The 17933-nt window shown below is 42.0% G+C and overlaps 1 protein-coding gene across 1 annotated transcript in view; it reads left to right on the top strand.

The window, feature by feature from the left end:
- The window catches only part of LOC133128091 (G patch domain-containing protein 8), a 145261-nt gene extending 127699 nt beyond the window's left edge, over positions 1-17562 (top strand). The window contains exons 3-4 of the mRNA XM_061241395.1: positions 12041-12171; positions 14217-17562. Of these exons, the coding sequence (XP_061097379.1) occupies positions 12041-12171; positions 14217-17562 (3477 nt within the window). The remainder of the gene's footprint in view (positions 1-12040; positions 12172-14216) is intronic.
- Positions 17563-17933: the final 371 nt, after the last annotated feature.

Raw genomic sequence — 17933 nt, 5'->3', positions numbered from 1 at the left:
TGGCAGCCTCCGAGATTACATTTACATTGAGAAAATAAGTTAAATGCAGTGGAGAGGTTAACAGCAAGTAGACTCGAATGCTGCGCAGTGTTATCCCACCTACAGATTACTTACTGTATCCCCCTGAGGAAGCAGTAGTTTTGGGCAAACTTGCTGCACATACCAATCACACATATTAACCCTGTATATCTATAGACCCTTACTCTTTTCTAGCACATCACATGCCTTCATAGTGATGGAGACCCTGCTGAAAAAAAACATCTCAAGCTAGGTTTTGGAACAGCTGGTAGCTGGATGGCCAGTTTATGACCAGCTTGGCCATGCTGGTTGACCATATCATATCCAGATAGACCAGCCTGACTAGCTCAGTCTGTATAGTCAGCTTCTCCAGTCTTGCTTGTTTCTGTGTGGAAATATGTGGACAAATACTGCTAAGTGACACAGCAGGCTAAAGGTAGAACAATAAATTATTCATCATATCATGACTAAACATGAATGTTTCCTAAAACCCGGCATCTGGGGGAATAAAATCTTCAAGAAAGCTTCTTACTGTACCTTTACAATCTTGCAATATAAATCTCCTGTCCATCCATTTGACATCAAAGACCTCACCGTCATGATTATTTTGTGTATACACATATGAATCGTTTGTTGATGGATTTAAGAAGTAGGTGAGTCATCCTTGATGTGAGTATGAAGGGCTTATTTTCTGCTCTTGTTGGGCTTTTTTGCCTGCCTGTGATACTGTATGTTTTGGGCAGATTAAAGATTACTTGTAGGATTGAGTTTTTTATGTGGATAATCTTTTCCTGACAGAACAGTTTTGAAAGGCACCATCCACAGTTTTGTTGGTAGCTTGTGGGAGTTGTAGGTAAAAATAGTCTCTCTGCCTTAATGAATTAGTTATTTAAGAACATCCATTTTTTATTCACGAGTCAGAATCAGACTCAGCAAACTGCAAAAATATGGCTGTGTAATTTATTTTTCTCATATTTCTGACCTAACCGCACTAACAACAGTAATATTGAAATGTTTCTGAACAGTGATACTGCATTGCAGATGCTAGAGAAGACAGGGTATCAGTATAAATGCTGTGAGACTAATTTAAATACATGTCAATGCATGCTTAGCTTCTCAATTGTATCCAGTGCTTTACTAAAGCACCTTGGAACCCTAAATCTGCCGCTATCGGTTTGAATCTCCATAAGCAAAAAACACAGTGCAGTGTTTTATTTCTACATGTTTTATTTCTTCTGGGAATACTTTGCTATATAGTTAGTAAAAACCCAAACAAATACAAGCTGTCTACAGACAGGGTTTTATGAAGTGGGGAACGATTCCGAGAAGGAGCCAGCTTAACTGTACTGTAGATTTCATTTTTAAATAATAGCCTGGGGCTCATGGGTGGTGATATCCAAATCTGGGCTGATACGCATCACAAATGAGGTCACTCTCCACGTTATTGGTGCCAGCTCTCTCTAGAGATATTTACATTGTTAACATATCAGTTTTATTTGGATGCTCAATACACTACAGGCCTCTTAATCTCTGCATAATACGAGCGGGTGGAGAAGGAGAGTGTGGGTGGTGTTAGCCGCCCTCTTAACCCCCTATTTCACCTCACTTGTAACATTAGAGAATACCTGAAACCGTTTATTGCCTATTGCCCTTGTCAAATGGCTGGATCTCTCCTGGGTCTGTACCGCTACAGCTGTGCCTCCACATACATTACCACCTGCCAAGTCTGCAAAAAAAAAAGAAGCAAGAATGGATGTGTATTAAGGAGGAAGCCGGAAGGCTGAAGGCATGTCCCACATGCAGACCGTATTTGCTTAATGCCGCGCGCGCTCCTCGGAAACCTGTTCCACACCTGACACCCGCAGGTGCGTGGCTCGTGGGGCCTCTCCCCGAAATGATGTGATGAAAACTGTCACCTCCGTCTGGGGGTGCTGGGAGTAGCGCATGACGGCGGGGGTGGGTGGGTGGGGGGGGGGGGCCCACCTGGCAACGAGACGAAATCCACCGTGGGCTGAGCACAGCCGCGCTTGGGCAGATAGCACACAGCGAATGTATTCCCACACGCTGAGAGAACAGATCAGCCTGTCACACAAGTCGGCCCTGGTTTTAAAAGATACAGAGTGGAAGGGTTTGCCGCGAGCTCGGCAGGGCGAAAGAGCCCTTTCCCATGCGTCCCCTTCCTTACTGTATCGTTTCAGTTTTGATTGACAACCGCGGCTGCATGCAGAGCTAGCAGAATGAAGTATTTCATTTCATGAAAACGGGGAAATAGGTCCTTGTTTAATATTGCAAATTTCATATCTGTTAAGGATGTTGGTTCCTTGGCAAATGGTGTCATAAATTATCCTACGGAAACATTCCTTATTTTAAAGGCAATTGATATAATATATTGCTGTGCATTCTTAAATTGGGGATCGTTTTCAACATACAGTCTCAACATCTACATCTATTTATTCATGTGATTATCTAATCAGCCAATCGTGTGGCAGCAGTGCAATGCATAAAAGCATGCAGGTACAGGTCAGGAGCTTCAGTTAATGACCATCAACCATCAGAATGCGGCAGAAATGTGATCTAAGTGACTTTAACCGTGGAATGATTATTGCTGCTAAAAAGGTGGGGTTGAGTATCTCAGAAGAGTTTTTGGTGTGAAAAACGAAAAGCATCCAGTGAGCAGCAGTCCTGTGGGCAAAAACGGCTTGTTAATGAGAGAGGTCAGAGGAAAAGAGCCAGACAGTAACAGTAATGCAAATAACTACACATTACAACATTGGTATGCAGAAGAGCATCTCTGAACACACAACGTATGAAACCTCTCAGTGGATAGGCTACAGCAGCAGTAATAATAATCTAAAAAAAAAAGTCTAATAAATACCTAATAAAGTGCTCAGCTATAAAGTAGGACTGGCAAAAGTTAAATCACCATTCTATATTAATGCATATCAATGGTCTGCCTCAATAAAACAATGATGGACAATGATGATTTTCTGTCGTAAATTTTAATGCAGTATATCATGTTTTAATTATATATTCCACTGACACAGTGGATATCTCTAAGCAGCTAGGAAGTTTTATATCTTGTCACGTCAAATAATATATTGTATATTCATCCCATTATTATTTTCTAGATTGAAGGGTTGCACAATATTGAACTAAATGCTTGCACGCTAATTTGAAAGACTTTAAAGATATTTACTATTTTTAAAAAAGCACTTCAGAGACATTCAGCAAGGGGAGGTTTTTTTACTGCAAGTGTGAGCTCAAGCATCATGCCTCTGCTTACATGCTACACTTCCTTGCTTCACACCAGGAGTAAATCATACTCTTTTACGTGGGTTGAAAGCTCCCTTTCTGCATGTGCAGATAATTCCGTCATGTGAACAGAAAGTCAGATGACACTCACGAACTGTCAAAATATATAGGAGAGAATATGGAAATGGATTCACCGTATGCACGAGACAGCAAATAACTGTTTAAATAACTGCACACGGCCAGCAACTGTTTGCATTGCTCGCATTTCCATAGAAGCTGTTTTTTTTCTGTCAAAGGCATGGAAGAATCTAGAAGGATCTTGTTAAGGCGCACACCCAAGATGTTCACATCCTCAGAATTCCTGCTTTGTGTTTGATCAGCCCTCTCTTTTATGAGCTTGTGCACATTATGGAGTGTGCATAAGGATGTTATGCATGCTGAGCTCTTTGAATTTTGAATAAACTTGAGAGATGCGTCTCATTATGTCAGATCTAATTCCCCCTCACACCCTACCATCACACATACCATCTTGTGTTTATTAATTTCCAATTTAATTTTAATTTTCAATTAACCCTTATGTGGTCTTAACATTCTGTATACTCCCCTTGTCCTATGGGTCAAAAATGACCCGCCTTCACTAAACCCCTAAAATGAAGCGGCTTAATTCAAATCTATCTTCCATGAAGAAACTCATCACAAACTTTGTCATCAAATTTCAAGTTGAAAAAAGATAATTTGGGGGGTCTTCTCCGCTGTTAAACATAGTGGCAGGTCATGTTTGACCCTTAAGACAACACAAGGGTTAAAGAAGAGACTTGTACCATTCAGATATTGGAGATTGAACAAATTTATGTGAGAGCATGTACATACAGTGTACACAAAAGATACACTAAAATACAAAAAATTACAAAACGCCTTATGTTTTTATAGTTTAGCACTAAATACCCAAAACAACTTTATATATGAGCACAACCTTGAAGTGAACTTGTGAAGAAAATATGGTAAAGATATCGACAGGCATTCAAATTCCACATGAGTTTTCCCAAAACTGCACCCAGATGTCCTCAAGTGTCCCCAGATCTCTATGACACATCTTGTTGGAAAGGGTAGGAACAGTCCCGGTAAAAACATAGTTTTCTCTAAAATGGCTGAATGGATTACGAAGAAATACTTGAAGTAGTAGCTTCATAACCAGGTTCTATAAATTATTTGTCTCTACCGAATAATTTGCAAAACAAACTTTTCTATCAAAATGGAGATATGTTAGCCTGAAGTGGAATAAGGCTATGAGCTAATGTTTATTCATGCAACTTATGAATTGTATATTTTTGTTCATATATTTGAAAATGATTTTTTTGAGTAGAGAAATGATATCAAGGATTGTTAGAATATGCCTTTTATTGTCTGAGTCTGTGACTAGGTCAGGGTTCTAAACCGTAATTTGAGACGTTAATGACTCAACCACAAGGTGAGTGGAAAGGGTTAAGCTGCCCATCAGGCAGATCAGTTGAAACCCTGGTCTGACTGATGGAGACAGACGGAAGCTGGATAGATGTCTTGTTCTCAAAGCATGAAGTAGACAACATTGAGTCCTAGTCCACACTTACTTTATTCCATCGGTCAGAGTAGTTGCTCACTATGGCAGAATGTCAGATGGGTAACAGCTGACTGGATGAAGATTGAAGGGTTCCAATACTTTACAGCTTTTAGACTTAGAGCCCTGTTTGTGTCATCTTGACACAGAATGTGGGGAATTCTAGTATATAGCTTTACTTTTAGAAAAGTTTTTATATCAGAAAGTCGACTCTGATCAGATTTTTTATGTTATACTTGCATTTTGATTGCATTACAATATTCCTGATCAGTTATACAAAATTCCCATTGACTGATTAAGAAGGTCAATGAATACTGAACAGCATATAGCCATTGGTACTTTTCTGTGTATAGCTGTGGAGATAATTCTGCATCTTGCAGGGCTGTGTGTATTATATATCATACTATAGTAACTGCATCCACTGTCAGAAACAATATTAAGCCACTCATATTTTTTGTTTTGCTTGTTGACACCTGGTCCACCTGGACTACTTTCTTTAAAAATTTACATTATCCTCATGGCCAATGAAAACAACATAGTATTTTTCATCATTTGCATTTTCTGTCAGTGCTGAAGGCACAGCAGACTTCTGCTTCAAATCTCAAAAGCTGTATTACTACAACTGACTGATGTGCAGACATTTCCAGATATAGTATGTACCTCTCGAGATTCCAAGAAAGCAGAATGAAATCTTGTCCTCTTGTCATTTTTTTTGTAATTTGTTGAAAATACCATTTGGCTGGGGAACACAGAGTCACAGTCGAGGCTGTAAAGTCAGTACTTTTCTTCAGATTCACATTTCTGCATTTCCTACTGCCAGCACTTCATTCGTAGCTCACCAACAAGAAAAGAAGTCTTTTTCTGGAGCGCAGCAGCGGGAAAAAGGAAAGAAAAGCGAGTTTACCTGGAATGGAGGGTACTGTATGCTGATGTGCGTTCATGTGTTCAGTCCTCCTGCATCATTAGTCTTCCCTTTAAAAAGGCCTGGCACACAGCCGGGAGCCCTTCTCCTCCGTCCAGGATGTTTGCTTTGTCGGCTGTCATAGCTCTTGTCAAGGGAAGGAAATGGCAATGTTCCACGCAGTGCCTCCTCTCTGCACACCTAAATTGCTTTCTTTTTTTGTTGTTATTCCTTTTCTTGTTCTTGACAAGGAGGAACCACATTGCATGAAGCATCAGCGGATTCAAAGAAGCAAAAATAGTGCAACTTAACCTTCGTGTTCAGTTCGGGTCAAAGCCACCCGTTTTCAACTTTTAGTAAAAGAAGAATTACACTTTTGAGCGATGTGTTTCATAGCCAGTGACTAACGCTGTGTAAATGCGGTTCTTGTTTTTTGTTTTCATTTGTAGTACATCATGCTAAAGGTGAAAAATAATTGAGAATGTTAGTTCAATATCAATAATCTACAGCATGACAACATTGTTTCTTTTTTATTTTTCATAAGTGATTTATCCCCTCATTACAGTAGATTTTTTACAGTAATATAAATTACATATTTTTCACAAACAAATAACCTTTTCATTGTTAAATGTAATCTAAGAGAGGTCTACCCCCAGTAAAAAGTTTGGAATCACCTTGCCTTTTTCTGCTTTTTCATTTTATTTTCTCATATGGTCAAAGTGCAGGCTCGGATATTTCATAAAAGGGTATTTTTATACATTTACTCCGCAGAGTGCATTAAGACCATGTAATGACCACCTTGGAGAAGATTATTTTGCTTATTCTGTGGTCTTTTACCAAAGATAAAAATATAAGCAGGATATAATATCAACATTATTGGCCAATTCAACCTAAAAATAAAACTTTTTTTGCTGCTTTTAACTACTTCAGGCCCTGTGGCTACTGTTTCAGCATGTTGCTATGGCTACATAGGTTGGTTAAGTTCAAAATAGAGAAGCTAGGCCGATGGCTAAGCCATCTTGTTTAAATTCAAGGTTTTAAACAAGGCTTAAATTGGTTTCTTATTTGCCACATCTTATTCGTAATTCATGGTCCACCTTACATTTTTTATAGTTGTAACTACCTATGCACAAGAACAAAGTCATGGTCAATAAAAAATCCTTTTAACTTCTATCACTTGTTGAACAATTATACAAAAATAATCTCCAACTAGCATCCAATCAGACTTGAGTATTCACCAAGGCCATGGTATAAGGAAAAATAATGCACAGCGGCCAGCCAAGAATTGAGTATCCAGTCAAGTCTTTATAAATATAACAAATATTAATATTTCTGACCTAGGTTGACAGTTTCACTGGTGTTAATAAGTACACACCAGGGCACAAGGGTCAAATGTGCACTTCACAAAATACAACTGGCGCAATAATTTTTATTTATGTAATCAAATAAAGGGGTTAAGAGATCTCTGTAAGAGCAGCTGCTGTGTATTAGTAATAATGACATTAGGTTAACGAGCTTCATTTTTCTCCGAAAAACTTAAAAAGTGTCCCACTCTCATTTATAGTGCATCATCACACGAGTAAAAATGTATTTTGAAAGCCACGGTTTACCCCTTTCTACAGGGCCTACTGTAACAGTTGTTACAGCCAACGTGTTTACAGTCAAAATGCTTGTCTAATCATGATGTACATTGACTCCGTTGTCATGGCATAAAAATCAAAATGTATGGTACGTACATACACACTTACACATGTATATATACATTGCATTTGTAGTACATGTATATATACATTGCATTTGTAGTACATATATATATACAGTGGTGTGAAAAAGTGTTTGCCCCCTTCCTGATTTCTTATTTTTTTGCATGTTTGTCACACTTAAATATTTCAGATCATCAAACAAATTTAAATATTAATCAAAGACAACACAAGTAAACACAAAATGCAGTTTTTAAATGAAGGTTTTTATTATTAAGGGAGAAAAAAAATCCAAACCTACATGGCCCTGTGTGAAAAAGTGATTGCCCCCCCTGTTAAAACATAACTTAACTGTGGTTCATCAAACCTGAGTTCAATTTCTCTAGCCACACCCAGGCCTGATTACTGCCACACCTGTTCTCAATCAAGAAACCACTTAAATAGGACCTGCCTGACAAAGTGAAGTAGACCAAATGATCCTCAAAAGCTAGACATCATGCCGAGATCTAAAGAAATTCAGGAACAAATGAGAAAGAAAGTCATTGAGATCTATCAGTCTGGAAAAGGTTATAAAGCCATTTCTAAAGCTTTGGGACTCCAGCGAACCACAGTGAGAGCCATTATCCACAATTGGTGAAAACATGGAACAGTGGTGAACCTTCCCAGGAGTGGCCGGCCGACCAAAATTACCCCAAGAGCGCAGCGACGACTCATCCAAGAGGTCACAAAAGACCCCACAACAACATCCAAAGAACTGCAGGCCTCACTTGCCTCAGTTAAGGTCAGTGTTCATGACTCCACCATAAGAAAGAGACTGGGCAAAAATGGCCTGCATGGCAGAGTTCCAAGACGAAAACCACTGCTGAGCAAAAAGAACATTAAGGCTCGTCTCAGTTTTGCCAGAAAACATCTTGATGTTCCCCAAGACTTTTGGGAAAATACTCTGTGGTCTGACGAGGCAAAAGTTGAACTTTTTGGAAGGTGTGTGCCCCATTACATCTGGCGTAAAAGTAACACCGCATTTCAGAACATCATACCAACAGTGAAATATGGTGGTGGTAGTGTGATGGTCTGGGGCTGTTTTGCTGCTTCAGGACCTGGAAGACTTGCTGTGATAAATGGAACCATGAATTCTACCAAAAAATCCTGAAGGAGAATGTCCGGCCATTTGTTCGTGACCTCAAGCTGAAACAAACTTGGGTTCTGCAGCAGGACAATGATCCAAAACACACCAGCAAGTCCACCTCTGAATGGCTGAAGAAAAACAAAATGAAGACTTTGGAGTGACCTAGTCAAAGTCCTGACCTGAATCCTATTGAGATGCTGTGGCATGACCTTAAAAAGGCGGTTCATGCTCGAAAACCCTCCAATGTGGCTGAATTACAACAATTCTGCAAAGATGAGTGGGCCAAAATTCCTCCACAGCGCTGTAAGAGACTCATTGCAAGTTATCGCAAACGCTTGATTGCAGTTGTTGCTGCTAAGGGTGGCCCAACCAGTTATTAGGTTTAGGGGGCAATCACTTTTTCACACAGGGCCATGTAGGTTTGGATTTTTTTCTCCCTTAATAATAAAAACCTTCATTTAAAAACTGCATTTTGTGTTTACTTGTGTTGTCTTTGACTAGTATTTAAATTTGTTTGATCTGAAACATTTAAGTGTGACAAACATGCAAAAAAATAAGAAATCAGGAAGGGGGCAAACACTTTTTCACACCACTGTATATACAGTGCAAGTATTTGGGCAGAGGCAGATTTTTTGTTGTTTTGGCTCTGTGCTCCAGAACATTTGAAATGAAATGTGAGATTGAAGAGCAGGCTCCAGAATTATTGGCACCCTCAATAAAAAAAGGCTGCATATAGTAAACAACATGATCTATATTTTATGCTCAAACATATGGAAAAACTAGATACTTTTATTTCAATATACGTACTCTCATATTTCAATGTTATTATTTTTTATTTCGTAATTGCATATAAAAGTATAAAAATGATGTAACAAGCATGCAAATTCCCTTTGTCAACCATCAGCATGGGAAACGCCAAAGAACTGTCAATTCAGAAGACAGAGATGGTAATTGGCCATCAAAATTCTCGTAATGGGTACAAAAAAAATACATAAATGGTTAAATATATAACTTTAAGGGCAATAATAAAAAGGCATAAAACATATTGAATGGTTGCAAACTTGGCAGGAAGAGGATGCAAGTGCATATTATCCCCACGGACGGTTAGAAAGAGGGTGCTTTTCAAGTCTATACAAGTCTGCTTTTAATAAAGCTTTCCCAATGATTTCAGGAAATAAAAAAACAAGCTGTGTTATAAACAACCCTTGGTTCACACTTGGTCTTAAAAAATCTACCAAAATAAAATATGATAAAAGAAGTTTCTCTTAAACCCAACACCACTTAACTTGGCAAATTATACAACATATAAAATTAGAATTAATCATGTGTTGCATATAGCAAAAAAAAGTATTTTAGTGAAAACTAATAATCTACATGGAATTTAACCAATTAGATGCTGAATAAGAAAAAAGCCTCTGTCAGGCTTCCATCAACGTTTTCTGATGGTGAAAGATCCTTTTGAGATATCTAATGAATTCACTATATTTTTAAAATAAAAATAGGTATATTCCTGGCTAGGTTTAGGTTAATCTTGGCGGATAATCTGGTTGCCTCTGCCAGGAAGCTGAGACCTGGGGCCTCATTTATAAAACTGTGCTTAGGATTCACGTCAAAAGGTTGCGTAAGCATGAAACCTAGGACGTGCGTACGCAAAACAATATTCTGATTTATAAAACAGTGCATACGCACGTCCCACGCCAGTTTTCCTTTATAAATCACAATCAACTCTAAATGTGGCGCAACTTTGCCAGCTTCATGTCCCGCCCACAGTTGCCTATAAATAGGCAGTGAAACACCCCTAATTAATATGCATTTCACGAAGACGACAATGGCAAACGCTGAAAAGAAGGCCAAGAAAAGGGATTTCAGCCATTTGATTGCCTCTGAAAAGCTACAGGTGTGGGAATTATCCTGATTGATTGTAAATGACAAACAGTTCTGCACAACGAATGTGATGATGACGATGATAATAATAATAATAGTAATACACGTTATTTGTCTAGCACCATTGAAAACACAGTTACAAAATTAAGAGATAAAACGAACAAAAATCCATAACAATAAACACATTATAAAACATAACATATGAATATGATAACAATATATGAAACTATGCACTCGTATCTGCCCGACTGACGCATTGTAAACGGCATCAGTGCAGCGCAATTTGTCCGACTGTTCACCATATTATTTATGAGAATACATTTAATAACATGAAGTATTGTTTAACAATTCGTCTACATATTTGAGGGATTATTTTACAACAACATCTCCGTTTATATTTATCATCCTAAATCATATTTTTTGGGCACTCCAGGGAGCATCAATCAAACCGCTGTTTGTTTATTCGTTGTAAGAGAGGCTTTTATCCGTTTTTGCAAATTAACTCTTCATATATGATACATGAGAGGTAATATTTCATTACATTACATTACATTACATTACATGGCTCTTATCCAGAGCGACGTACAACAAAGTGCAAATTAAACACAAGAACAAGTGCAGAGGACCTGAGAGGACAGTATAGTTCCGAGTCCTAGTGTAAACATGCAGAAAATAACAATCAACAACAATCAATTTCGATTTATTTTACACAGTGGTATCTGTTGTATATCATTTTCGACTTCTCTCGTCGCCAAATGTTGTGTTGCACTTAGGAAGGGAGAGAACCCGTATAGCGAGATTCAACAACACAACACTTTAATAAGTATAACAGGGACGAAGCATGTCCTTACAGCAGCCATACCCAGCCACAACTCCCGGCAAATCTTTATACCTTTTTAAATCCTGTTTCACTTATCGTTTTCCTGGTCTTACGTCATGAGCATTAAAGGCACAGTTTCTCATTTCTCCAGTTAATGTGCGTACGCATGGGTCAGAGTTTCCGTGGAGGACCGCACATTTTCCGGTCAAGTTCGTTTTTTATAAATGCCAAAGTTTGCTTAGAAAGTGGCGTACGCATTCTTTTGTGCCTACGCAACGTTTATAAATGAGGCACCTGGTCATTGGTAGATTGCCCAGCAGGATAATGACTCCAAGCATACAGTAAAATCCACACAGAAATGATTAAGTAAAAGCAAGAACCATGTTCTGCAATGGCCATCACAGTCTCCAGACTGCCCAGCCCATGAAAAACCTTTTTCTTTTTTTTTTTTTTTTTTTGGTGGGGGGGGGGGATTTTTCATTTGAAAAATGATTCCATTGAATCATTAATAAAGCACACAGCTTTACGCATGTTTGAAAATAAAACGTATGTCAATAACTATTCTTTTACAGCATTTCTTGTACATATTTATCAAGGTGTCAATAATTCTGGAGTCCACTGTACATACATGCAGTATGTCATTATGTCAAATGCTAAGGAAGTAGTCATTAATCCAGGTCACTCCACAGTTGAGATATTATGCGGGGCTGACAGCTCCTCCTTTCGTCTCTCCCCATTTCCATAGAGACTGAAAGAGCTGAAACAGCGAGAGTTTGCGCGGAACGTAGCGTCTAAGTCCTGGAAAGACGAGAGGAAGCAGGAGCGCGCTCTCCGTCGTCTGCACCAGCTGGCAGAGCAGAGGCAGCAGTCTGACTGGTAAGAGCCTCTCCTCTCCCTCAAACGCACCGGGACGGCAGGAACTAGAACATTCTGCTGCTGTCGTATCTTAGCAAGGAGTGTCCGTATACTGAGTAAATCCATTAAAGCGCCATCACAATTACAGGTACTGTAATATGTGTGTGTGTGTGAGTGTCAATACAAAGTGTTTTATGTAAACAAAATAATTTTCCTATATGTTATGATGTGATCTACCAGTGGGTGCCAACCAGTGCCAGCCTTAGTCTTTGAGAGGCCCTAAGTAGGATTTGAGTTGTGGGTCTCCTAGCCCACCCATGATACATTTAATAATGTTTGGGACAAAGACATCTTGATTTGGCTCTGTACTCCACAATTTTAGATTTGTAATCAAAATTAAATAGCATATTCTCAGCTTTTATTACAGGGTATTTTTTTTACACATTTTGGTATCACCGTGTTGAAATTATAGTCCCCCCCCCCATCTCAGGACACCATTTGATTATAAATCTACAGAGCCAAATTAATACATATAAATATAGATCCAAACATGGAGCTCCCGAAGCAGCCGCTAATGTCGCTTATTGGGATCAGACCTGCATCAAATACATAATTGTTTTGGATTCAAATACTTTTCTATGCTCCATTGATCTTGCCTGGTGCAATTGACACAACCAAGAGGACCAGAAAATGGGGTTTCAGGTAGTATTTCATAGGTTCCAATATACCACACAAGCTCAGTAAAGTGTAAGTATGTGGATGCAAAATAATTACATATTGTATTTCACCCAGGTCTGACTGGGTCAGGCCAGCTCTGGTCATGTCAATAATTCAATAAAACATCCATCTGCATGGATAAGTTAAAGGCAAAAGGATACACTGCCAAATAGCATACTGTAAATCTAAGCCAGTAGACCTAAGTCAGTAGACTTTCGCCCAGATAGCTGTGAGTTCAGATCCCACACAGAGGCACCAGAGGCATCCACAAGTGATAAATGGGTCCATCTTGGTAAACGCTCAATAAACTGGGTGGATGAAATGGAGAAGATCACAGCACTTTCAGCTGGCCCAGATAAGGGCACAGGTGCTAAATAAGCAATGAGAACACTAGCTGAACCCACTGCTTCCTCTCTTCTGTGGGTGCTGTGTGATCTCCTGCATATTTGGGTTCACAGTGTCACCATAAATAAGCATAACTGCAAAACAGGTGCTGATAATGGTGGAAAGGTCATATACATCCGTTATTTCTAAAAGCAGCAGACTTATTCACATCCTGTAGCTTGTGTACTGTACAAACAACTTTCTATCACTTTGTCTTTTTTATGGCTTTTATTTTGAAATACCCCTCCAATAATACTGTCTGGCGATATTAAGAATTATGACATATTGCACTTGGTTGGGCATTTCCAAGAATGCATGTTAATATGACTTTCAGATAAATCATTGACAATGCCGCCTTTTATAGTTGCTTCTATGCACAGAGATTGATTGCCTTTTCTTTCTAGATGATATCTTTTGTGAACTATAGTAATGTATTGTACTCTTTCAATTGTATAACTGAGAAATATTTATGGCTGCTTTGCTGACACAAAGAATGGCCTCTTGAATAGCATTTCTTCTATTTTCTATGGATTGGTTGGTACAGTATTTAGATTAATTGTTTTTCTTGTCACCTTGAGCTTCACAGTTTCATAGTTTATATTACAATGGAAGCTAAACAGAAATAAAACATTTGTCCTGAGGGTTGAAATCCTTTAAAAACACACTGAGCATCTGTCTCTAATTCAATTTATATAACACTTAATCTATATAGGCCCCACTGGGCTAGATCATGGGGTTATGCTTCAGGCAACACACAAATACAGCTATTAGGAACAGATGTAAACACTTGTTGGATTTGAAAATTGGGTATGGTGTGTTTTATAAGATCTTGTACTCTTGTGTCTGATTTCCTAGTTCACAAAATATTTTCTGCATTAATAGCCATTCAGGGCTGTTCATGTTATTGGTTTAATATTTAATGATTGTTATGAATGATAATTGATTATCTTGTAATGTTTTAACAGTGGTCCAGGAAGTGGTCCAAAGTTCAGAACCACAACAGTCTCAGCTAAAGCCCAGCATCAGGATAAGGTGCTGTCAGAGAAGGACCATGCGGTGGACCACAGACCCGTTCCTCTGGCCCCAGGGGGCGTCTCCAAAGCCTCCAGGTGCCCACCGGACCTGCCCACCCACCGAGAGCAGCACCACAGCCACAAGAGGCCCTCGCAGTCGGCCTGCGACTACAGTCACCAGCGTGCCGGGGTCTCCTTCTGCTTCTCCAGGAAAGCCCAGCTGAAGCTGGAGTCCTCCGCCTCTGTCTTCAGCGATGGCCTGGAGGAGGCCAGTGACAGGGAGGAGCTCCAGAGGCAGAGGGCCAGACAGACGCTGGAGGCGCTCTGGTCCCGCACACCCTCGCTGGGGGAGCTGGCAGCGGACAGTGGTGAAGATGAGGAGCACAAAGAGGCACGGGCCCAGAAGGCCGGGCATCAGGAGGGGCAGAAAGGTGTCGAGTCCTGCCAAAACGACGGCAGCGCGGCGTGCAGAGCAGCGGACGAGCCAGGGTGTCGAGTCACGGCTTCCCCCAGCTCTCTTGATGAAACTCGCTTAGGTGACACGCCAAGAGAGTTTAACCACAGGCCTGGGCCAGAGGGGGAATTTAATGAGCGCAAGATGAGCTGCTCTCTTTCTCTAAGAGGCAGCATATTGACCACAGATCAGCCAGCTGAGGCAGAACCTGGCCTTCAGGAATCTCCTTGGTTTCAGCGGGGCACGGAAACAATCAACGATTCAGACAATGGCAGAATAGAGGAAGAGCCTCTGGGGAGAGTATATGATGTGGCAGATGAAAAGCAGATCGGTAATCATATTTCTTTCTTAAACGTCCTCAGCAAAGATGGAGTGACTATGCTGAAGTGGCCCACAGAGCTGCTGCAGTACACAAAGTCCAAACCCTGCGTCTCCTACAGCTGTAATCCTCTTTATTTCAATTTCAAACACTCCAGGAACAGACACAAATCGAACAAAAGCACAGAAGCAGCAGGTCCAGATCACTCAGATGTGGAGAGTGATGTCAGGGAGGGTGAAGGCAGATGGTCATCCCATGTCCGAAGACAAAAAGGACAAAATAAATTAGGTGTGCCAAAACCAAAGAAAACCAAAAGTCACAAAGCTAAAAAAACCCGGAACCTTAAGTCAAAACCTATTGCTGAGCTGAACACGAGTTGTATGCACAACACCAGCTCACACACAGAATCTGTAGGAGCCTTTGAATGCGCACCCCCCAATGCACTTCAAAACAATAAACATGCAAGCATGAAGAGGTACAGACTTGGCAAGAGAAAAAGATCTCTAAAGGACAACGCCTCAAATGAAAGTGATGAATACAGTTTGAAGAGCGTTATAAGCCCAGTTTGCACTTTGCTGAGCAAAAAGAAAAGGCGGCAGTCCCTCATTCTGGTTGCGTCAAACCTCACAGAGGAATTCTCCCCCTTGGCAGAGAAGGAAGACTATTTAGCGTATCACTGGGATGCAGGCGATTCCAGAAGAGGACACAGTGCAACGTCCATCAGCGAGAAATCGGGGTCCTGCAGTAGTTTCTCCGATCTGAATTCAGATAGCGAGGGGGCTTCCTACAGGTATGTGAAGCAACCTTCCTCCTCTGGGTCCAATTACAGGCCATCGCTGAGGAGGGACTTCAGCTGCTCACAGGCCCATGGGCACAAGCCCAGTTGGGGCGGCATGCGATCAAGGAGGCCGACAGAAAAGCGTTCTGGAAGCGAACGAAAGGATACCAGCGCCGATAGAAACAAAACCCCCCCCGGGATCTCAGAGTGGCCTAGTGTTGATGAGCCAGAGGGCTCACGCAAGTGGAGCCGGGATGCGAAACAGAGTAGGACACAAGGGCGGAGCGGCCAGCGCAGCGCCAGTTCCTGCAGCAGCAGCAGCAGCACCTTCGACATTAGCCACCAGCGGGCCGGTGGCAGCCTTCAGGCCCTACATGCCGCTGCCAAAAGAGGCCACAGCGTTAGTCGGTCCCGGTCACGGTCCAGGCTCCGTGGGTTGGGACTGGTGACCGCTGACAGTGGGCTCCATGAGACAGAGTTTCAGTCTGTCTCCAGAGACAAGCTCTACTTTTTCAGACCCCCATCCATCACAGCCACGGGGACAGTGAAGGGCATCAGAGATCAGACTGGCCTGCAGAGCATCAGCAGAAAGAGAGCGGGCACCCCTCCAAACATCAATGCTACCCATCGACCCGAGGAGCAGTTTCCAGGTGACAAAAACTTTGCGGGGAGAAAAATCAACAATAGTTTGTCTCTGCCATTGATAGGGAAGTTTCCCGCTGTCAAAAAGAGCACTAAGAAGGGGGTGAGCGGCAAGTTTCAAAGTAACCTCTGCAACGGCCAAGGAGGGGCAGCCGGCAGCACAGATGGCCTGGGGGGGACGTGCTGCCCTGGACCCCACCCCCCGGCACCTGGAAACTCAGGCCTCTTCCCCCTGTCCTCACAGAGAGCAAAACCAAGGCCTGAGGTCATGCAGACTGACAGGCAATCACCGCAACCCAATGGAACAGGTGAGCTTGGTCAGTTGCCTGAGGTGTTTTCATCTGAGGCAAACATCCTATCCATTTATTCAGCAGAAAGGGAAAAAATAAACACTGTGCACCACTGCCAGGGGCAAGAGACCTGGAAGTCGGCATTTGACACCGGTATAGACTGCACAGAGGAGTCTGAAAGCCTTCCAGAGAGGGCGCAGAAGTGCGTCTCCCCGCCTCTGACCGAGCAGCCGATCACGTTCACCCCAGAGGAGATTGATAAATATAGGCACCTGCAGCTCCAGGCCCAACAGCACATGCAGCAGCAGCTGCTGGTGAAGCAGGTGAAGGGGATCCCGGAGACCCCGCTCGACGAGTCCAGCCTGAGCCCTGCCTCCCATCAAAACCCCAACCTTCTGCCCACGTTCCAGCCGGTCCCCCTCCAGCAGCCAGGCCCCAGCCTGCAGCACGCGCTCCTGCACCACAGGGCCCTCGCGGCCTTCGCCTCTTCCCTCCACCCACACTCCACCCACCAGCGCTTGGCCCACCACCTCCACCCGCTCCCCCAGCCCCACTTCACGCCCATCTCCATCTCCCACATGGCGGCTGTGCTCCCTGCTCACCCCCCTGCCTTGCTGCCAGGCCATCCACTCCACTTCATCCCTGCCTCTGCCTTGCACCCTGCTCATCTGGCCCTCCACCCGCTGCCTCCCGGCTCCCTCCTGCCGACCTTGCTAGCTCCCGCCACCGCCGCCTCCACCCTGCACCTCCGCCCCCTCCTTCACCCCCTTTTCCCTGGACAGGATCTGCAGCCCCACTCTGGCCCCAACAGTTAGGGGGGGGCTCTTCTCTCCTCGTGAAATAGGAACTGGGGTGGGGTCTTCGTTAGAGAAATGCATTGTTTGGCAATTGACCAGCCCCCTCAAGAGAATCCTGGCAGTTATGTGGCACCAATCTTTTTACTGAGCCAAAGCTTTTTTGTTGTTTGTGTGTGTGGGTGTGTGTTTGTGTGTGTGGGTGTGTGTGTGTTTGTGTGTGTGTGTGTGTGTGTGTGTGTGTGTAGATGGAGTAACTTTGTTACTTTGATTTATATTGCCTCTACAAAACCAAGTGTATAATAAGGCATATACATGTTTTATGAATCAATTTATATCTGTTTGAGAAGGGAAAAAAAGTTTTTTAATCCACACTGTATCAGTCAGACAAC

The sequence above is a fragment of the Conger conger genome, chromosome 1, assembly GCF_963514075.1.
Source record: "Conger conger chromosome 1, fConCon1.1, whole genome shotgun sequence".
NCBI classification, from domain to species: domain Eukaryota; kingdom Metazoa; phylum Chordata; class Actinopteri; order Anguilliformes; family Congridae; genus Conger; species Conger conger.
The sequence above is the reverse complement of the archived record's forward strand: the minus strand, read 5'-3'. Positions and strand labels throughout refer to the sequence as shown.